This window comes from Armigeres subalbatus, chromosome 3, assembly GCF_024139115.2.
Source record: "Armigeres subalbatus isolate Guangzhou_Male chromosome 3, GZ_Asu_2, whole genome shotgun sequence".
Taxonomy (NCBI): domain Eukaryota; kingdom Metazoa; phylum Arthropoda; class Insecta; order Diptera; family Culicidae; genus Armigeres; species Armigeres subalbatus.
In genome coordinates this window covers 79,467,018-79,489,987 of record NC_085141.1, presented here as the reverse complement: position 1 = coordinate 79,489,987, position 22,970 = coordinate 79,467,018, and the positions used below count along the sequence as shown (strand labels likewise).

The 22,970-nt window shown below is 41.2% G+C and overlaps 2 protein-coding genes across 6 annotated transcripts in view; both read left to right on the top strand.

Annotated features, from left to right (window-relative positions):
* Window positions 1–8,167, top strand: part of LOC134224956 (homeobox protein goosecoid-like) — a 49,416-nt gene extending 41,249 nt beyond the window's left edge. Inside the window, exons 3-4 of the mRNA XM_062704641.1 lie at window positions 7,332–7,507; window positions 7,570–8,167. Coding sequence (XP_062560625.1) covers window positions 7,332–7,507; window positions 7,570–7,908 — 515 coding nt within the window. The 3' untranslated portion in view covers window positions 7,909–8,167. The remainder of the gene's footprint in view (window positions 1–7,331; window positions 7,508–7,569) is intronic.
* Window positions 8,168–15,945: 7,778 nt separating this feature from the next.
* The window catches only part of LOC134224100 (poly [ADP-ribose] polymerase tankyrase), a 60,774-nt gene continuing 53,749 nt past the window's right edge, over window positions 15,946–22,970 (top strand). The window contains exons 1-2 of one of the 5 annotated variants that reach the window (XM_062703342.1): window positions 15,946–16,127; window positions 17,070–17,668. In XM_062703342.1, coding sequence (XP_062559326.1) covers window positions 17,386–17,668 — 283 coding nt within the window. In that variant the 5' untranslated portion in view covers window positions 15,946–16,127; window positions 17,070–17,385. Of the gene's footprint in view, window positions 16,144–17,056; window positions 17,669–22,970 lie in introns of all 5 variants that reach the window. The other 4 variants (XM_062703344.1, XM_062703345.1, XM_062703340.1 and 1 more) reach the window with 4 other exon arrangements.

Sequence of the window (22,970 nt, the reverse complement as noted above, 5' to 3'; positions counted from 1 at the left end):
TCACACTCGCCATCATACCAGTCGTTTATCTGATCCGGGGGCACCGTGCCTAGTGCAACGGTTGCGGTGCTTCCAATGGCGGATCAAATATCTCTCCAGCCATCTTCAAGAGAAGCTGCGCCTACCTAGCTGCTCTTCCGTTGGGAGTGCCACTTCCAGCTGCTGCGCGTAGTTTTGGGCTAGTCTACCATCTTGTAGCCGCCCAATGTATAGCCGTGGCGGACGACTCCAACGCGTGGTGTACACCGTCGAGAATTTTGAGCGCAGACATACTGCAACGAGGTATAGTGGTCGGATTCAATATTCGCACTGCGGTGAGTGCGGACGTTCGTGATGTCGGAGAAGAATTTGCCATCGATTAGAACATGGTCGATTTGGTTTTCCGTTACATGATTAGGTGATTTCCATGTGACCTTGTGGATATTATTGCGGGGGAAGAAAGTGCTTCGGACTACCATTCCGCGGGAGACTGCAAAGTTTATGCATCGCTGGCCGTTGTCGTTTGCAGACTATCCGGTCCGATGACCGGTCTATACATTTCCTCCCTTCCTACCTGTGCATTGATATCACCGATGACGATTTTGACGTCCCGCAGTGGGCAACCATCGTATGTCTGCTACAGCTGTGCATAGAACGCTTCTTTCTCGTCGACGGGTCTCCCTTCGAGTGGGCTGTGCACGTTGATGATGCTATAGTTGTAGATTCGGCCTTTTATCCTCAGCTTGCAAATCCTTGCGTTGATTGGCTGCCACCCAATGAAGCCGGTTCCTAGTTCTCTGGTGGTGCCACAGCTTTGTTCGCATAGGTCGTTGCCGATTGTATCGAGTCGTATTATCTTCTGTATCGTTCGTAATGGTTGTTTTTAAAGGCGGCTTATTGGGCCTGCGCAAACCTCCTGTCTCGTCGGAGGGCCGTCGTGTCAGGGCTGTTTAGCGTCCCATCTAACACCAGGACTTGGGCTTGTGCGCTTTAAGCGGCACACGGTCGCTTTGGCGGAGCCTACTTGCGGATACATGCAGCTTTTTATAGAAGTTTAACAGGCCCACTGTCAAACCCCACCACATCCTAGGCAGGCACCACAACTCGCAGATGGCCTGGGGAGGGATCGTCAAGCCCTTGGACATAGTCCCTGCTGCCCGAACCCCGACCATATTTTACATGAATGAATTACATACAGTGATTGGTTTCCTACCCGCCATTGCCGTATCCACGCGCTAACGTATAAGTAAAAATAGTCAGCATGAGTTAACCACCGGAAATTTGTATGGCCAAAGACATCTAGCGCAGGTTTTCTCAACAGCAGGAACTTTTCACGAAAATCTATTTGGTACCAGTTATGTAGGAAAGTGTCTGTTACTACGCCTACCAAATATTCTTTCGTTTTTTTTTCGAGATATTAAACTTTAGATGCTCTTCACCATACTGATTTCCGAAAGATAACTCCTAGAGTCCCGCTCAAAGTAGGCGATTCATTCTTTAAGAAATTACTTCAGAAACTCTTGCAAGAAGTCCTTAGGGAGGTCTGAAAAAAATCGATCAAGGATTCTTTCATGAATTTTTCAGAGTATGCTTTTGAAAATCTGGACAGGACTAAAACAAAACCCTGTTTAAATTTTAAATTAAACATGACATACTTCATACAATAGAAAACCCTGATTAATCTGCCTAGCGATGATGGAGCCTTTCTCGTGTGTTATGAAAATAGTACTTTGGCCATAACTTCTGAGCCCATCAAGGAGCCCATAGGATTTTGGATTTTGCGTCGAATGCAACTTGTTGCGAGCAAATCGATTAAGGACGAGTGTGTAACCGTTCGGTTACAAATTGTGGATTTTTGTGTTGTCATTATGTTGTTATTTCGGAACCTTCACGTTTCTTGCGCAATAACAGTAGATGCTACCACAGAAGCGTTAGAGTTGGTACCGCTGTAGATATATGTGTATGTTACAAATTATCCAACATGGCATCATGACTTAAGTAAATGGAGTAAAATTGGAGTAAAATAAAAAGCAAATTGGCGCGAAAACTATGAATGGAATATCTTTTAAAAGAGAGCCATTGCCCGTTTCGGCCTCTTTTCCAACCAGGCGTCCGTGTGCTGAAGACATGAATTTTTAAAAGTGCAGTGTAATAAAGTGAGTGAACACTCCTCCCCCCCCCTCCCCCAATTCTGGAGAATTGGGAAAAGTGTTCAGGGCCTCTTTTGTCTTTTTCGACGTCTATTTGAACTGCTTTCCGTCAAGCATACGGTTCGGCCCGTAAAGCCGTCAGGCTTCCGCGCCTAAAATGTACAGGATTCTGTCGTCCTTCATCGGACGATTCCTCGGGCCGTAGGCCCTAATCGTCAAGGAGGAGTTACCCTCTCGGGCGTCCAAGGTGGCTAAGCCACGGCCGGCCGATCGCGCCTACGAGGGAAGACGCCTGCACACCATCGTCCAGCAACGTCCGTTGGTCTCGTCGGACGACGATTGTCCGTTCACCACTCGCCTCGCTATTCCGGCGAGATTTCTGGCCGCACGGCTGGACAGGAGTCGCTGTCGAAACAATGGGACAAGATTCCACGTCGAATGCAACATGTTGCGAGCAAATCGGTTAAGGATAATAAGTGCCTAAACATTATTGAGATAAGTTTGCGCACACACATACACAGACAGACATCACTTCAGTTCGTCGAGCTGAGTCGATCAGTATATAACACTATGGGCCTCCGGGCCTCTTATAAACAGTTCGTTTTTGGAGCGAACATATAGCCTTTACGTATACTTTGCAGGTATACGAGAAAAGCAAAAAAAAAAACAATATCGATAAGAAAATTATTTTGAGCTTTTAGTGGAATGTCTTCACTTGTCATAAGACGAGTTTATACAATCCCATTGAATTCCACCACTTAATTGTATCTTGACAGATACGTATTTCGACCTCAACAGTATGGCCGTCTTCAGTGTCTTGTACTTGACTCCACTTAGTATGTAGATTCGTCCTCATTTTTCTTCGGATATTCTCATGAATTCTTTAGGGATTTACTTCAGGAGTTGCTTTGGAAGTTTCTCAACAAATTTTTTAGAGTATTCATGCAGGAGATATTTCATGAATTCATCCAGATGTTCGTTCGGAAAATTCTCCAGACATTACTTTCTAAAAAATACCCCTAGGAATTAATTCAGTTAGTCATCCAGATTTTTTTTCAGACCTACCTTCAAAAATTACCATTGGAATTCTATCGTAAGTAATCTAAATAATCCAATGGAAATTCCTCCAGTAATTCATTACAAAATTCCTCAAGGAATTTCTCCGCAAATGAATCGAGAAATACCTTCAGAAATTCATTAAGGAATTCTTTTGAAAATTCCTTCAAAAACTTTCTAAGAATTGTTTAGAAACTCCTCCGTTTTCTTCAAGAATTCCTGTAGGAATACTTTCAGAAATTTTTCCGGTATTCCATCCGAAATTTTTCGGAAGGATTTCCTCCGGAATTTCGTTCTAGAATTTCCGAACGCACTCCAAAAGGAATTTCAGACATTCTTGAGGGCATTCCTTTAAGAATTCCTTAGGAATGTTTCCAGGGATTCTTCCGCAAAATACTCAGGAAATTGCTTCGCAGATAAAGACAGAGTTCCTTTTGGAAAAGTAAGATATTCCTTCGAAAACGCAAAAAAGGAATTATAAAAATGGCTTCAAAAATTCCTATAGGAAAACCTACGTTAGGAATTCCTTGCGTCTATCCGAAATTTCTTTGAAAATTGATATGTTCCAGAAATTCCTTCGGAAATTCTTTTAGAATTTCTTTCAGAAATTCATTTTGGAATTCCTTTGGTAATTTGGTTAGTATTGCTATGGAAAATTCTTCGGAAATACCTACGGAAATTGTTTCAGAAAAATCTTCCGACATTCTTTTAAGAGAATTCTTTCAGAATTTTTTCATGAATTCCTATAGGATTTGATTTCAGAATTCCTGAGGAAATTGCCTTCGAACTTTTTAGGAAATTGCTTTAACAATTGAACCGGTGCCAGCGAAAGTGGTGCATGTTACATTGAGTAAATTTTTCAGGAGATGCATTTTTCCAAAAACATCGAATAATAAATTCATATTTGCAATTTTTTGCAACTAAACTGTACCAACATGTTATGACTGATGTACCTAAAAATAGTAGTGAAAAATAATAGAATGTTATGACAAATTTCAAGTTCACTGGAACAAATTACACATGTACCACTATTAATGGGAACAAAAGGAAACAGAAACCGAAAAACGTTGACAGTAAAAGTGGTACATGTACATTTTGTTACCGGCGGGTAACATTTAATTAGATATATATTAAATCCATTCAAGCGTGAAGACAAATTGCTAAAGTTTTAACGGCGATTTCGCAAGATTTGGCGATTTGAACGCAAGAAGTATAGAACGCGTGCTTTCCTTGGGGAGATGAGTGACCAAGTCAGACGGTAGGTGAACGAAGCCGATGAGATAGAGAGGCAGTTGGATTTGTGGCTTGGTGTAAGGAGCTTGTTTTTAGGCAGTTCGGTGTGAATCGTGTGTTTTTTTAAGTTCGGCAACCCAGAGGTGCCATCTTGGGTAGACGCCCGTGGACACTACTCCATCCAACCGACATCACCCGTCGGGATCATCGAACAATTCGATTGTGGATCACCCTACCACCCGGCATCCCACCCATCACGCGGTTAAACGGCAATCCGTAGGCATTGTCGTGACACCTGGCCACCCGACGAGGGATTTGTAGGCCGCATCATCGTCCGGCCCACACCTAACGGCCACTAGTGCGCTGCGTTATCGCCTGACCCCTCTTCGGCCGCACGATTGTTTTACCAGTCTATTGGCCGGTCTATTGGTTCAAGCCTACCGCGAGCCACGTTGTCGCCTCTCAATCCGTTAGCGGCATCACTATCCGGAAAAGCGTCTACTACATCGTCGTCCGGCCACCTGACGACATCTTGATCTTCTTTTTCGCTCGACTGTAGTATTGAGCTTGCTTCGGAAATATTTGGCTTCGCAGTCTTGGTGGAGAATGAAAACAATATTTTTAATCTTTTCCCGACGTTTCAATCCATTCCAATCCATCCTTTTTCTAGGGGTCGATTTGTTAAAGTTTTTTCGTCAAATATATTTCTAGGTAACGTACAATGTCATGTGAATCAAATGGTTCAAATTTGGTCCGAATGAATTCTTCATCGGACAATTTGGACGATTTCTTGCTATCCGAAATTCGGCATCTTCATCGACCGCCCCCTGCACCTCTTCATCGATCGATCTCCCGCCGATTTGCCCTTCCGCTCGGCAATCCGTTGGCCACCTCGATACCTAGCCACCGCTTTGGCTGACTTTGGCCGACCAGCCGCCAGCCATCGATAATTCGGGAGTTAAATCTAGACTAACATTTGAAAAGGGCGTAACAGCCAAAAATTTATTCCTTCTGATTTTTCATCTGCATATATAGCTTTATAAGAAGATGAAGAATCAGAAGGAATAAATGTTGACTTTTACGCCCTTTTCAAATGTTGGTCTAGAACTAATCACCCGTAAGTGATTTTTTTATGTACAGGTTATCCGACTTGTCAATATCCCCAACTCAGCCATCTTAGATTTTTGTATGGAATTTATGCTCGTTTGTTTAGAAGCCGTTGGTATAAAAAAAACTCATAATTGACAAAAATGGTTTATGTACCACTTTCGCTGGCACCGGTTCAATTATTCCAGGAATTTCCAAACGAAATTCTGCCAATATTTCCTTAAGAAATTTCTTCGTAAACTCTAGAGAGAAATTCTTGGAACTTCTTCGAAATTTCTCTAGAACTTTATATAAGAATCCTTTTGAGTGTTTTAGTTTCGGACAAATTTAATTTGAAATTCTTTATGACCTTCGGATATTGCTTTAAATTTTTTTTGAGAATCACTTCAGAAATTCTTTTAGGGATCATTCGGAAATTATTTTAAGAGATCTTTCGAAAATTTCATCTTGAAATTTCATTGAAACTTCCGTTAGAAACTCTTCGAAAATACATCTAGTATTTCCTATTTCATTCTTAAATAAATTCATGAAGGAATTTCCAAAGGATTTTCTAAAAAAATCCGAAAAAATTTACCTTTTCTTAATTTTTTTTTAAGGTTTAAAGGATTGTTTTGATGAATTTCCAAAAGAATTTCTGTGTTTCCGGAGGATTTTCTGGGGAAATATCTTGTGGTTGGTCTTGTGGACCTAAAAAGAGCCGATTTATCTGCAATGATACGCCTTCTTAAACACTAACAGCAACAAAACCAAAAGCAGAATTAATAGAGGATGCAACAGGAGGAATTTAATTTGAATAACACTATAATGTTCGCATGCCAACTCTGGCTTGTGGCGCGTGTACGGAAACCAAATGGATGTATAAAAAATAAATGTTTGCAAAAGATCTTGCAAGTTCGCTGCAACTTCATGCATTTTGCGGAATCAACGCGAACTGCAATATTCAAACTGTACTGAATCGAGCTTTCGTTCATTTCAAATTCAAACAGTTAGGATTGAAAATAGAAACGGTATGAAGACATGTGTTCAGGAATGATTTCGTCGTTAGGTGGAGTAATATAGCTGCAAATCGCTCCCCCAGTGGGACATTGCTGAATCGCAGCTTAATGTTCACTTGAATGTATTTTCGCATGCCTATATGAGGATAATACGACGATACTGTTATGCCCAAGGAAGACGAGAAAAATTACAACTCGGAAATATTCTAGACCGGACTATAGTCGCAGTTGAGCGCTGATAGTTACTATCAACTCCCCCAAAGCTAACATGTTGTGCATCCGCGAGTACGGCTTCGCACTGCCGGCGCCCCCATGAGTCGCAGTTGAGCGCTGATAGTTACTATCAACTCCCCCAAAGCTAACATGTTGTGCATTCGCGAGTACGGCTTCGCACTGCCGGCGCCCATATGGGTCTTGTTTCTGCATTGAAAGTATTCTATTGTTCACCTAAAATCGCATTCCAACATCTCCTGAAAACATATTTTATTTTGGGATACTTGGGTCACAGCCCTGCCGTCCTGTTTAGTCACGCTTAGTCGACAACTAAGAAGCTTTCCCCTAAAGCAAAAATTTGTTTTGGTCTATTTTAGCTCATTAAAACTCAGATTCGCCTATATGGGTCTCAGTATGATAGTTACTATCAACTTTTTGTACAAAAATAGTAAACCAATATTACCACTCTCAGCATGTTCTTGCTATGTAGCCGCGCATCTTACCGCTGCGCTGGGCTAAGTAAGAACCCCCTCGAATAATCCGAATAATCATATGATCAAATAAAAATAATATCAATTCTTTTTCATATTTCTTCCAGATTTGGCCAAAAAGACTTCCCTGTCAGCATCCGCGGCTCTCAAAAGCAAACGTGTTCGTACCATTTTTACACCCGAGCAGCTAGAACGCCTGGAAGCTGAATTTGAACGGCAACAATACATGGTTGGTCCAGAGCGTCTCTACCTGGCGCATACCCTACAACTAACCGAAGCACAGGTGCGAACCCTTTGTACTCATTCACGCTCTATATGACACTAATGGAGTTCCTAATCTTTTAGGTTAAGGTGTGGTTCCAGAATCGTCGGATTAAGTGGCGCAAGCATCACCTGGAAATAACTCAGCAACGACTGGCGCTGATAAGGCAACGCCAGATCGCCAGTGGCGTAGTTCCATCGCAGCTGACAGCATCCGTGACAGGAGACACGGGGACTTCTTCGCCGTCCCCAGCGGCAGGTCATCAGTCCCATCACCATCACGCTGGGGTTCAACCTGTGGCAATGAGTGGCGGTCGACTGGTTCATGGATCGGTGGGCAACGGTGGAGGCGTAGAATCGCCGGAACTCACTATCTGTACGGATTCGTTGGACGCCAGAAGTGTTAGCGAAAGTGACGAGTAATCACTGGGCATAAACACAATGTAATTTGATACAGGGACTCTCGAGATTTGTTAGAATAGATTTGGCATTAAGTTTACCGTTCGTGGTAGATTCCTACAAATTTTGTTTCAAACCAAACATGTTGGGGAAGTTTTTACGTAGCGTGATTAATTTACTTTCTTAATAGCAAGATGAACTTGAAGTACTATGCATATACGATTTGGTAGAATCAGAAGATAACCACCTTTATGTAAACAGTAGAAAATATGTGTAAGAAATGTTACAGTAAACAAAGCTGCCTATTTATTTACACTGAACGAAACATCAAATTTTAGAACAGATGCCCTTTTCATCATCGTGCCTCTTCATCGTACACTCTATTTAGGAGGGATCTACCTGATATTGTTGTAGTCATATGCGGCTCCCCCCGCCTGTCTGCAATGCCCAGACGTGACAGAAACGGCTGAGCACCGTCAGAAGAATGTGCCAGAACCCAGAACAGTGGAGAGCGGTCGCAACTCGCAAGAGTGACGTCCAGGATAGCCTACCTAAGTACATCCTACAACGAAGTTGGCGCACGGAGCAGCAGCAAGCCGCCATTGCGGATATCGGACCATGAGAACTCCGCCGCGGAAAATATATGTCGGTTTTGTATGGGAACGCCAGTGCCAGCAACCAACGACGTCAGATTGCGGCGACCGCGTAGCTGCAGAACGTGGCGAAACGGCCGGTTTCGAGGGAGCTACCGCTTTCGGGGAACTTTTCGTCGGATTAGGTTAGATCCGCCGTCGGAGATTTTCGGAGTCGTTCGGGATCGCAACCGAGGGAGCTAAATGGCTCAACGAATAAGGTGGGAGCTGAATGGCTCAAGAGCATCGAAAGTCGGTTATCGGAGTAGGCTACCCACCACCGGGGACCAGCTGAGTAGATTAAGGCGTGCGAATGCACCGGCTTTGGGTCGTCGGGCACCATTGAACCGGAAGTTTTTTCCACCCGGAATCTTTGAATCTACCATGGCACTCGTCCGGTCACCCGTTGTGACGGGTCGTCGGTTACGAGGGAGCTTCTGACGTTGGGGAACTCCCCGTCGAAGTAGGTTAGATTCGCCGCTGGGGACTATCTGAGTAGCTTACGAGTACGTAGAGAGCTAAATGACTAAAAGGAAGAAAAATAATGTAGTGCTGATTGGCACAAGGAAAAGATAAAGGAATTAAGGGCTCATAGCTCTTGTGTGCTTACTGGCACAAACAAGGAATCCAAAGGGCTCAGCCGTGTCGTTTTGGGAGGAGTACGCTTAGTACTGCCTATCCTCCAAAAGTAATACTGGCAGGTAGTTCCGGGGGGGATCAGGCATTAGAAGAGAGGGTAACCCAAGTAACCTTGTTACTTGGGTGGGTTTAGTGGGTCGGCTTTCTGCCATCCCCATACCCTGACTTTCCAAGTGCATGTTTGCAGATTTGCCTTCCATCCTCTATAAAAAAAAACACACACACACAGCCGCTACGCATCACTCGGGGTATTCGAGAGACGCGTGCTTAGGACGGTATAGTGACCCATTCCACCACTGCCATTGAGGGTGATTTTTACAATCCTCTTAGCTTATGGGATTTTCAGGGTCTTCGTCGCGTTAATAGGGGATCACCCCATGTTTTATCGAGAACTAAATTAGTTTTGTTCTAGCGTATTTTTTAATATATATCATCTAAACAAATGACCTTTATGTGGTGAGTTATTTTTTGGATTGACAACCTTATTTATTCTGCTGGGCGATTTGTATGTTTTGACCTTCCCAAAGATTTTTTTATTGGCAATGTAAAATTTGAACAACTTTTCATATCAATGACCAAATGCTTTCGTTTTTTCACAGCACAAAGCCATAAATATGCTTAATGATCTGTACTGATGAAAATGTCAAAATTCCTTCAAGGGATACTTCGATTTGAAGTTATTGCCTCAATTTGGGGACACTTGATCCCCCATTAGTCACCCATACAAAAATTTGGCGAAAAAATTCAAAAAAATGTAGATCTGCATTCAAGCTTCTAATTTTTTTGTAGATTTGACAGATTTGATAAAGTTTTGGCAGGAAAAAATATTTATTGCGTAGATATCATAAAAAGAGGATCAAGTCTTCCCAAATTTTAAAATTGCATGTGCTGTCGAATTCAATAAAAAAAATCGTTCATGTATTCGCACAGCAATTCGAAAATTCTGTATATTTTGAAGGAAAAATACTTTAAAAATCCGAGGGCACCTTTATAATTTTGTCAAAGCAAGTTCTTGGAGAGGGATCAATTTCCCCCGAAAATTCAAAAAGTCGATTTTCGACAGCACTTCAAAAAATCGATTGTGTATCAATAACAACAATAATTTAAGGACTGCCATACATTAGTAAAGTTAAATACTATATTTCTTTAGAGAGGCTGTGTGGAAATCGCGTATGTTTATTTATTTTTGGCTGTGGTACATCGGAAATCAGAAAAGGGGATCAAGTCTACCCAGTCTCCCCTACATATCTTCCAGCTGGTGAGGTACTCCACGCCTGCGATAATGTCCTGCGCAATGGAATTCTTTGGTCGACAGATAGTTGTAGCACGTTGTAGATTAATATCCCCACGTAGCTGGTGTGGAATTTAGCAGCAGAGCAAACCACATACACAGCGGACAAGTCTCCAAACTGGCACAAAGAATCGGATCAAGATCGATAGTATTAACTCGGAAACTTGCGTAACGCGAAAGGAAGAATAAAGAGCTCAAACGCATGCGGTACAAAAGATGAAGCGTCCTCCATTGGAGACGGTTCATGATTAACTGAATTCTTATATTGAGCTTGAGCTTGATTGACTGCTCGTAGTTGCTACTCCATTATGACCAGATCAGCTGTTCTTGCACAGGGAACCAGCAGATGTTTGCTTGGGACTAGCACACATCTTCAATGTACAAGTACTGGTGATCTCATTTGTTAGGTCATACTGGCGCCTGCCACGTCAGAATGCAAGTCAATGTAGGGAAGGGGGAGGAAATGATGATGCAATCACTCGCCCACTGCAAGCCGAATATACCTCTGCACTTGCCACGAGTTCATGCGGAATTTATTGGAATTTCTGGGTTAGGTTGGGGGGGGGCAGAGGTCCGTCTTGGTTAACGAGCTGCCAATGTGATAGATAGGAGAAGGTAACTCATGGAATTTCTAATTGGATGTAGGAAACGAGCTCTATAGTTCATTTCCAATTCTAGCAGATTACTGTTAGAATACTCAAGTTGAAGGTATAGGAATAGTAATGGAAACGGTATGGAAGTCCATTTCCAGTTCTAGCGATTGCTAGAACATGAGAAATAAAGAGAATGATACAAAGTAGGAGAATGGAACGGACCCTGGGATTGAACCCACGACCTCCTGCGTATGAGGCAGAAGCAGTAGCCATATGACTACCAAGTCCGCTTCTCATGATTAACTGAATTCTTATATTTCAAATATACTCACTTTCTCATCATACTCTCTTTCGGACCAGCTTCTTGGTGCACAGTGTCGTAATTAGATAATCATTGCTCCCCACATCACTCCACCTCGATATTACATTAGTGTCCCTCTACATCGAATATCAACCTCATCGCTCTTACAATTTCCAATCGTTTGTTGACACCAACAGGCTTGATGAGAATATCGGCCATCAATTGCACTGAGGGGCACTATAGTAGCATCCTTACTGTAGCGGATTCCTTTCAAACTTCACGCGATGTGTTTTGATTATCGTGATTAAACTATAGATGTCAATGAGTTCAAGGTAGCCCGATTCTTGTGGTACCAAGTTGCCCCAGCCCTATTTCATTGAGTGAATGCAGCAACCAAATCATTATCATGCATGGCTCCTGACTGAGCAAATTATTCCGCTTTCACATTCGGGCTTCTTCAACGGCCAACGGTACGTCCACTATGTAGTCCGGTAGTCTCTTTGGAAGTACTTGACCAACATCTACTTCTCGTTGGTCTCCGGTGGACTCATAATACTCGTCACTGCTGCTGTGATTTTGCTCCTCCTGAACTGAAGGATTAACAATCACCGGCTATGTTATTATTGATTTTTCTCCCTGAGTTTAAATCTAACTAACGACTGATTGTTAGTTTATCCGTCGTCGAGTCTACAAACTGAAATGCTCCTTCTCCCCGGGATCGGATGGTTTACCGGTAGTAGTGCTTCGGCGCTGCATCAATACAAAAGATATTTTAGTTACTAGATAAAGATTGTCGCTACTGTTCCCTTTGTTCTGCTGTCCGAAACATGTGTGGTACATACCTGTCAAATCGTATGGATTTTCCTTCTTTGACATTTAGCTCCCCTATCCTCGCCAGCAAAAGATGTTCCGGACAGCGACGACAGCGACAATCTTTATCTAGTAACTAAAATATCTTTTATCAATACCTTGGCCGAACCGTTTTGTGATATTTTTTTATCGATCGTTTGAACAAGCAAAGTCTCCCAGCGTATGGAAGCAATCGTATATCTATACCCCATTTTTAAGGATGGCGATCGACGGAATGTTACGAATCATCGTGAAATAACAAATTTGTCTGCATCGTCAAAACTTTTTGAAATGACTGTGAAGGGTGCCCTATTGGATCGAGCTAAGAATTATATTTCCTTTGATCAGCACGGTTTTATGACAGGTAGATCTGTAACAACGAATTCAAATTACATTGCTAGTATGGAGATCAAAGCACAAATGGACGTTATCTACACCGATTTGAATGCAGCGTTTGACAAAATTGATCACACAATCCTTCTGTACAAGTTATCTCACCTTGGTGTATATTCACGATTAGTCTCATGGTTCAGTTCCTACCTATCGGAACTAGTTTTGCGGGTGAAGCTTGACAACAGTATTTCATCAGCGTTCTCCAATAAATCTGGAGTACCGCAAGGCAGTAAAAATCTGAAGGCCTGAAAAAATCACCCGATGTTCGTTCAAAATCAGGCCAATCTAAAAAAAATCAGCACTTTTTCGATTTTTGTTTTAAATTTCAAAAATACTTAGAAGCGTCAAAAATTTGGGTTCTCTTGGGAAAGTTAACCTTGAATAAAGCCAAAGAATCGACTGAGCGATACCAATCTCGTATATGCATCGCAAGCATATAAAACATCAACATCGTGCAATTTACGATGCTCCGTTAAATTAAGATTTACGGAGAGCGAACACGAGGACCGCGCAGTACTGCAACAATGACGCCGGTAGCAGCAGTCCCAGCGGAATAGCTGTTGAGTGCCCTGTAAGTAGAGTTCTCGTAAAATAATCGGTAAGTTGTTTCGTGGTAATCACCATATGTATATAATCTTTTGGTTCATCGAGTACAGGGTAATTTAGACCGTGGTGACAAGTAATCAATGATGTTGGAAACCTCTTTGGACTACGTATCCAGGAGTTCAGCATGGTTCAGCTCCCTGCGCAATACATCATCGCCGCCCAGGTAACCATTAACCATTAATAAGCTTTATTTAAACCATTTCAGTGCCTATAAGCTGTATATATGATTTTTAAGTGCTAATTAGCCGTATAAACTTCAAGCATGAAAATAAGCCGTATATCGGTATATAACGCTTTGATATAAGCCCTGTGGATTCAAGCCGAATAAGGGAATTATGTATTATAACCAATTTAGAGCTACTATCTATGACGTTTTGGTAGAATCAATAACAATCACACCTCGAATTTCATAACCTGTCTCTTTTACTCGTATTAGAGACATTTGTTTTTGTAATCAGTCGTGTATGTTTTTTCATATTGTTACAATGATAAATAATAACACAGATAACAGATGTTGAGGCTGGCATCCCATACGTGTGTAAACATCCGCAACCGTTAATTCAAATGTATTTTAAATTGGGACCGCGTTTGGCAATCGATTGGAGATGGCGCAAGGATCATTGTTATTGAAAACGCAGCCCGATTGCGGCTGTCAAATGCATTGGCTGCGTTCGACGGTTGTAATTCAGCTGCATCCTTAGGTACTGCCGCAATCAGTTGAGTAGATGGCAGTAGTGGGCCAACGTATATTAATTCAAAAGTTTACACAGGATTTTCAATAAAATTTGTTCTAGCTTCAATGTCTGTTATCTGTGATAATAATCTGCAGCCAACACACTTAACTCATTTCACCGTATTCGGTAAATTTTACCGAAATCTCAACAGCAGAACTGTTCGGTAATTTATTTTACAGATTTTTTGTAATTTTTTCCATTGCTCAACTGTCAAAATCACCGAAAATCAGTTAAATTATTTACCGAACAGTTCTGCTGTTGAGATTTCGGTAAAATTTTACCGAATTCGGCGATTTATTTTAAGTGTGAAGTCTGCATCATATTGCATGGAAAATGCCAGAAAAATGTTTCATGAACTGTGATATTTATTTATGCAATATTTATTAATCTTCACCTGAAAGATATTTTCTAAATGGGTTTCTTGAAGTCTATAAAGTCTATAAAGTCTATGTTTTATATTCCTCGTCATTTTCAATGCCCTCTCGCCCTTGATAAAAAGGCAGATGAAATCCTTCTGCTTTTTATCCCTTCCAAATAATACATCCATGCAGATCCGTGTTGAATCAGATGGTAAAGCAAGCGACCAAACTAAACAAAAAGCATGAAACACAGTTCCAAGCGTTCAAGCCCGGAGTTAAATTTAATTAGCAAAAAAATTGAATCCCCAATAGGAATAAAAGAGAAAGAACGCATTAGAATGTAAACAAATATTTTCCATTTCATTTTTTTTCGCTCCGTTCCAACTCGTCTAAAAATTTTGACAATTTTTTCTAGCTTGAACGTCTCCCGAATAAAAAATACAGTAGAATTACAATACAATTTATTGTAACACTACTATTAATAACATTAAATTGGCAATAGATTATATTGTAAATGAAACCATAGAAATACATTAGAATGCATTGTTATGAACCATTTACTCAAACGTAAATGAAGTTTACGCAATAGAATGTACGGGTTGTTAAGTATCGTAACTATACAAAATCTGAGATTTTTCCATACATTTTTTTCGTCACACAATAGAGTGTATGGTTAATATATTGTTGAAATATCCGAACAAAACTGTTCAAAATACAATGGATTGTATTGTATTTGTATAGTAAAACAATACGATTTTAAATTTCTCAGTTGTGACAGCTTTACTGTTCAACAATGCAATTTAAAGGGAAAAAATGCATATTTGGCGCTATGAGGCAAATATTGTTATATAGTTTATATCCAATGTAAAGAAACGTTTAAAAAATTATCAATGTATGAAACTTATGTACGAAAACGTTCCAAAAACAATTGCAAGTATAGTTACATTAGAGAAATATGTTGATGTATTGTATCCTCAGTGTTGATACAATCTGTGCAACCATCAAGAAACAATGTATCCTATTGTATACCGTACATTTTATGGTAATTCAATTGTTTACACTATTGAACCAATAGTACATTTTTATCCGGGCTGTCAGCGGTTGAAATTAATATTGACTTCTCCAAATAAATGAAAGTGTGCGTGACTTCGCTGTATTCCTGTCAATGTGTGCTGTCTTCCTCCAAAAGTATTCGTGATATTTTTGCCGCAACAAGATTACCACCCACTTTTATTTTATATATCCTATACAGTGACGTTGGTGTGCGAAAAACTGCGCTTGGAGAACTCAATTGTGTGCATGAAACTAAATTATTTTGAAAACAAAATGCTAGAGGGGTGTTCAATTGGTTTAACTCGCGAACATATTATTTGTTATTCAAATTGTTTTTCTCATGATTATTCGTTCATGCTATAGTTTTGCTCATTCATATTTTTAGGCAAATGCTTTGGGCTTTAGTTTAATTCAAAATTATGTGTTATGTTTCTACAAACACAGTATACTGTATAATATATTATAATGATTCTGAATCTGGTCATAGGTTTCGAAGATTATGCTTTCGTTAAATCAAGACACCCCTAATTATATCGTGTTGTGTAATGTCTTTGTGTTTGTGAAAACTAGAAAGAAAAATAAACCACTGACAGCCAACAGCACAACAGCCAAGTTACCACAAAATCAACATCAGCCCCGTTGAGTGGAGGCCATCATCCATCGTCGTCTCAAGAAGAGTTTTGCCTTTTTCGTGTCGGGGAGACGGAATTTTGTTGCTCCTGAAAACCTTTTTGATGCCGCCGATTTGGGTCGAAAAGTAGCCATTCGGATTGGTGCGGTCGCGTTGCGTGTAGTGAGTTTATTTTTCGGTAATTTTGGGCATGATTTTTCGTGGAAAAGTGGTTTGAAAATTTAAGTTCAAGCAGCTCCCACAGAGGAAGAAAAAGGTGTCGACGACGTTCGCAAGTTGACCCTCTTTCTGGTCTGGTCTGGCTGGTTTACTAGTTGCAGAATTAAATTGTGCTTGTGTTTATGGTGATAGTTAAAATGTTTCACAGCAGAATTGATTGTATTTATCGGTGGAAAATTGTTGATTCTCATCTCATGGTCAGGGTTCAGGACAGGTTCCAGCCCCTCCATCATTGATTCCATAGGGGGACTTATTGTGGTCATATATTGGTTGCACACCATTCGTAATGGCGATTCACTGTCTATACGCGATTATTGGAATGAGAAAAGAGTGACAATCGTTTATTTTCGGACCTAGGCCTATTTGGCTGGGTTAAAATCTTACAAACAATATTGTTTTGCGGTATTTTCAAGAATTAAGATTAAATTTATAATTTGATGAAGAATCATCATATATTAATTATTAGCTTTGTTATGAAGCTATGGCTTATTATGTTAGTGGATTTATTTTCCTTAATAAACAAGAAGTTCTTGAAGGAATGATGAATACTATTTCTAAAGGTTTATTATTAATTTGGCGTTTACAAGTACATTTTCTTGGCATTCGAATGTTGATTATTTAAAATTGATTTATAGGTAAACTAATTAAAATGCTTGGCACATTAAACTTTAAATACTGTTTATTCTAACTATTGAAACATTTGCTCTTTTTTCACGTATAAGTATTTTTATTTTTGTAATAATGATTTTGCTCATTAGGCAGGCTAATTGCTACTTTGCTGATCTATATAATCAAAATATTTATTGGTGACTCGGCAAAATTTATGAGAGATCTTAAGATAATTGTAATAATAAATAAACCCTCTGATCAAGTTGTTTTTTTAAGTTAATCAGTGAGTGCTCCTGGTGTAGATTGCAGTGTAGTTTGTAGAACCAACAAACAATCTACGACAACTACACATTTAATTTTGTGTTGTTTCACCGAAAAGTATGATATTCAAATGAAAAGAAGAAAAACAAAATAAAAAGTGTTGTTTGTCCTCCGGGGAGCTCACCAAGGGCAACGAAGAACGTCGTGAGCAGTGTTATAGAACCAATTTCAACCATTTTCACGAAGCATCTAGTTTACCAGATGTGCATGGAGTCCGGGTTCCGGAACAATAGCAGCCAAGCTGGAATCGTCTGATATAGGTTTGTGGGAAATGTCCTCCGCGGCTGGGCATCATCTAGCGGCGACAATCCAGCAGCAGAACCAACAGGCATCCAGCGGCAGTGTTGGCAGTAATAGCTCCAGTAACAATCCCAACCGGTCGATGCTGTCCGTCAATCTGGAAGCGGCCGCCATGGCAAACGATCCGCTACGGGATCTGTTCGAAGCGTGCAAAACGGGCGATCTGGTCAAAGTGAAGAAGCTGATCACGTCGCAGACTGTGAACGCTAGGGATACCGCCGGTAGGAAATCCACTCCGTTGCACTTCGCTGCAGGTTAGTAACGTTTAGTTTTTTTTTTTTTGTATATTTGGAAAAAGTGGTTGATTGCTGTTTATAAAATTTGTAGGGTCACTTATTACATTGACAAATGTGAACAAATCTTAATATTGCAACGTCATCCCTATTAAAACTTGGACATGTTCCGAGAATACCTCGATATCACATTTAATCCGAGTCCAATCCAAAATTATTCAAATGCAATCCAAATCCAATAAAAAAAACAATCCAAATCCTACGCCACAATTCATCCTCGAATGCGCCCCACGCTCGCCAAGTCGTTTTGTACCTGGTTAGCCCATCTTGCTCGCTGCGCTCCAGGCCGCTTCATACCTGCCGGATCGGAAGCGATCCGGTTTGTTGTCCGGCATTCATGCACCATGCCCTGTCCACCGTACCCTTTCGGGTTTAGCTACCTTTGGGATGCTGAGTTCGCCGTAGTTGGGCGAGCTCGTGGTTCATTCTTTGCCGCCACACACCGTCTTCTTGCACACCGCCAAAGATGGTCCTAAGCCCCCTTCTCTCGAATACGCCGAGTGCTTGCAAGTCCTCCTCGAGCATTGTCCATGTTTCGTGTCCGTAGAAGTCTACCGGTCTTATCAGCGTCTTGTACATAACACATTTGGTGCGGGGGCGAATCTTTTTTGACCGCAGTTTCTTCTGGAGCCCGTAGTAGGCCCGACTTCCACAGATGATGCGCTTTCGTATTTCACGACAACTGTGCAATAATTATTATTTATAAAAGTAAAGAAAGCATTCAACAAATTTTATTTATTGACATATATTCTGTGGAACATGCGAGAACAAGGCAATGGAGTCTTTTTGGAAGACATCACAGTGCCAATCAAAATTATTTTTTTGATTGGCTACACTGCCGTTCTACGCATAATTGTCCCATGTTACCTTTGATGAAAAATCTCAAACTCGAGTCAAATCCTTCTCCACGGGACTCGATTCTGGGCCAATCGCTTCCAGTTGCCCTAAACGTTGAGCGCCCTCAGGTCCTCTTCAACTATAAAAAGCCATCGTGTACGCGGCTTTCTACAAAACCTGTGGCCTCTTCTCTACTAAATATTATCTTTGCTTGACGTTCTTCCGACATACGAACAACGTGACCAGCCCAGCCCCCGTTATACGAATCAGCCGTATCAGTTTCGCCGGAAAACCATGTTCAAATCTTCATATTCTTCCTTCTTTCTGCGGTGGGTTCGTTTTTCGGCTGTTCTGCTGTTCGTTCTTCTCGTCTGTCACTCTCTGACACTCCACATCGAACCAACTCGTCCTGGGTAGGGTGGCTCAAAAACACTTTTTCAATTTTTTTGATGGGCCACCCTCTTATTCGGTTCTATTTGATGCCCTGATGCTGTGGACAAAATTTCAGCCAAATCGGTCAACGTTTGGGCGGTGCTAAACTCGTTAGAAGTTTATATGCAAACATGTATGCAGAAGCATCCAAAAACAGTGATTTGGAGTTGGGCGGCAACATTTACGACCAAGAACCATGATACTCATTCAGTTCTTGTAGAATTAAATACAGAATGTTATGCTGAAAATCGCGAGAAGATTAGAGTTTATGAGGCAAAGATATTAACATTTTACTGGAGTGTTGTGGGGGTGAATTTATTTCTTTTCAAAGGTAAAAGAAACGAAATTTGCTCAAACCCCACTTCAGAGAAATGCTAATAACTTAGCCGGGCAAACTTCAATCTTCTCGCGGTTTTCTGCATAACATTCTCTATTAAATTCTTCAAGATCTGAATGAGTATCATAGTTCTTCATCGTAAGTTGTGCCGTCCAACTACAATTCACTGTTTTTGGATGTTTCTGCATACATTTTTGCATATAAACTTCTTACGAGTTATGCACCGTCCAAACGTTGACCGATTTGGCTGAAATTTTGTCCAGAGCATCAAGGCATCAAATAGAATCGAATAAGAGGGCGGCCCATCAAAAAAATGAAAAAAGTTTTTCCCATACTAATTTGAGCCACCCTAATCCTGGGTCACCTCTGTGCAGTGCCTACAACTTCTCGTGCTGTTGTGCTCACCGCTCCATGGATCGACTCCCATAGATCGTTGATGTTGTCGCTAACGTTGATTGCACTTATCCGTTCGTCAAGCTTCTGACGGTACTCAGCCGATACTTCTTCTGCCGACAATCGCTGGATATTGTAACGCATCGTTCGCTGTGATCTTTCGTTCGATACAGTAGACAACCATGATCAAATTTTTCTGACAACGAGATAGTGATAAGAGTCAATGTTCGGACCTCTGAATGTCCGCACATCGATAACATCCGGGAAATGGCGCCCATCCACCAGAACATGGTCTATCTGGTTGCAAGTTTCACCATTTGGGTATCTCCAGGTGTGCTTCCGGATATTCTTTCGTGCAAAGTAGGTGCTACTGATGGCCATCCCTCTGGCAGCAGCGAAATTTACTAGCCGTAGGCCTTTGTCATTGGTAGCGGAGTGAAAGCTCTCCCTACCAATTATGGGACGGAAAAAGTCCTCTCTACCGACCTGAGCGTTAGCGTCTCCGATAACAATTTTCACGTCATGCTTTGGGCACTCTCCATAGGCTTTATCAATACATTCATAAAACGTGTCCTCCATCGTTGGATTTATCGTTTGTCGGTGCGTAAACGTTGATTAGGCTGTAATTGAAGAATTTGGCCCGTATCCTCAACACACAGATTCGTTCGCTTATGGGTTTCCACCGCATCACTCGCTTCATCTGCTTGCCCATCACTACGAAACCAACTCCATGCTCTGCTCTTCCGCCGCCGCTGTGATAGATGTTATATTTGAATGCAGTGTTGGTCGTGGGGTCCACGGCTCGGAATTCACGTTCTCCTGATCAAGGCCATTGGACTTCTTGAATAGCGGCCACGTTCACTCCAACCTTCTGCAGTTCACGAGCCAGAAGGCTAACTCGTCCAGGTTAATTTAGGGTCCTGACATTCCAGGTACCGAGTTTCCAATCATAGCCCTTATTTCGTTGCCGGGTCGGTTTCCAAAATTAACTTTCTGTTTTTCTTCTATCTCCATTTTTCGGCCGAACGACCTTTTCTGTCAAACAATCATTTCGGCCAAACGACCCTTTCGGCCAAATGACACTTTCGGCCAAATGACCTTTTCGGCTAAATGACCCTTTCGGCCAAATGACTCTTTCGGCCAAACGACCCTTTTGGCCAAACAAGCCTTTCGGCCAAATGACCCTTTCGGCCAAACAAGCCTTTTGGCCAAACGACCCTTTCGGACAAACAACCCTTTCGGCCAAATGACCCACTCGGACAAACGACCCTTTCGGCCAAATGGTATATTCGGCCAGACAACTTTCGACCTAGTGGCATTCGGCCACTCTACCGATTATAAGACGGAAAAAGTCCTCTATACCAACCTGAGCGTTGGCGACACCGATAAAAATTGTCACGTCATGCTTTGGGCACTCTTCACTTTTACGTGCTCTGTTATAAAGTCAGATTCACCATGGTTATATTTCTAGTTTCCCGCAAATCCTGACCCACCAAACACCCTCCTAAATTTTGCACTCTATGGAATATCGCTAAGTCATTAGCCACTTAAGTAAGTTTCACATTGGAGCTATGAGATGAAGAAACGAAACAGTTATTCTACATCCTCGCGAAAAAATATCATCCTCTACTGCTCCATAATCAACAACAATTGAAATTATTTCAACAAATCGAAAACCTTAACCTTCGCATTCATCGTTTGCCACAAACTCATGTGATTTGTCCGGCTTACGTTAAACTCAACTCAATTAGATACCTTCCACGCTACATGATTTAACGATTTGATCGGACCACACCCTACCCCGAAAGCTAATCTATTTGCCAGTCACGCTTCGAACTTAACATTGATTTAATTGATAAATTAGCCAATATTGCGAGCGCAACCGCAGCTCCTCCGGCGATCGAAAAGTGTACGTACGTCAACTGAAAATCGAAATTCGGCTGTCTGAACGTCCAGAGATTTCACCTTTTTCATGATCGAAAGTTTTCCCAGAGTTTATGACCAGCCGCTATTTCATGCGGATCATGAAGACAAAACTTCGTTTATTTATGGCGCGGTACCTACAGTTTACCATTTGGAGGTGAATGATAAATTTCATGCACATATTGCTTGGACAATATAAATTAGATTATTTCTGTGGACTTGCGTTTTCCTATTAGTGGCCGTAAGGGTCTAGTGGTGTACATAGTAATTGTGCTTGATAAAAAGCTAGACCTTTAGGTAATGGAGCTACGAATTTTAAAGCAATGCAGCAATTGTACATCAAACACGACGCTGAGCCGCTGAAGGAACCTACAAACTGGCGGTTGTTTTCGTGTTTTTGGTTTTCTGTTCGCAAAACCAGGTCACGTTTTGCCTCGTCCAAGGTAAATCCAAAACAACCAGCTTTGTTAACTACTCACAAATCTTGGCAGCGGTACCGATCCTATGCTATAATGCTAATAATGTGTGTACCGTAAGAACTGCACTGTTTTACTATGGGATAGAATTATGTTTTCATTGAAACAAACATCTGAGATATACCTGCAGAGGGTTGAAATCTATCGCAAACTGTTTTGGATAAATCTGAGCTCCAGTGTAGTTAATCCTGGAATAGTTAATTGCATTGAGCAAAACTTGTTGATAAGATTTCCATAGTGTTAGCGGTTTCGTCCAAATAAATCTGGTTTCGGATTCAGTATGCGCCGTACTTATGGAGTGTTACATGAGATATGGCTTTGCTTTGGTTTTAATTTTGATTATTGGGTGGACGGGTATTCCAATGAGCACCCAGCGATGAATGATAGTAAAAGGCGGTGTGGCATTAATAGCGGTCGGCGAAGAATGGCGGGTGGTGGATTTGCAACGTGCTGTTGTGAACATTGGAACTGAATCAGCTGACGGCTTATTACTCCGTTAGATGATTGTTATTAAATATCAAACTGTGTAGCGGTAAATTAAAATGCCTGTGTACATTTAAAAGCCATGAGGTTTTCGATATAGAAGGGGGGTTATTTTATTAGAACGTACTTTTAATTTACTATTGGAAAAAAAACCTTTCACTTGTCATAAGATAAGTTCCTACACTGGTGGAAATAAGTATAAAGACAAGCTCGGTTTCCATACAAAATGGCCATATTGGGAAGTCAATATCTCGATTCTTAGCGATTCGATTGGGCTGATTTTTTGCCAAAAAGCCTAAAATGACTTGAATTTTTATTCAATGATAGTTACATTTATGCATATATTCTGGTTATACGCGTTTATGTTGGAAATAATTATAAA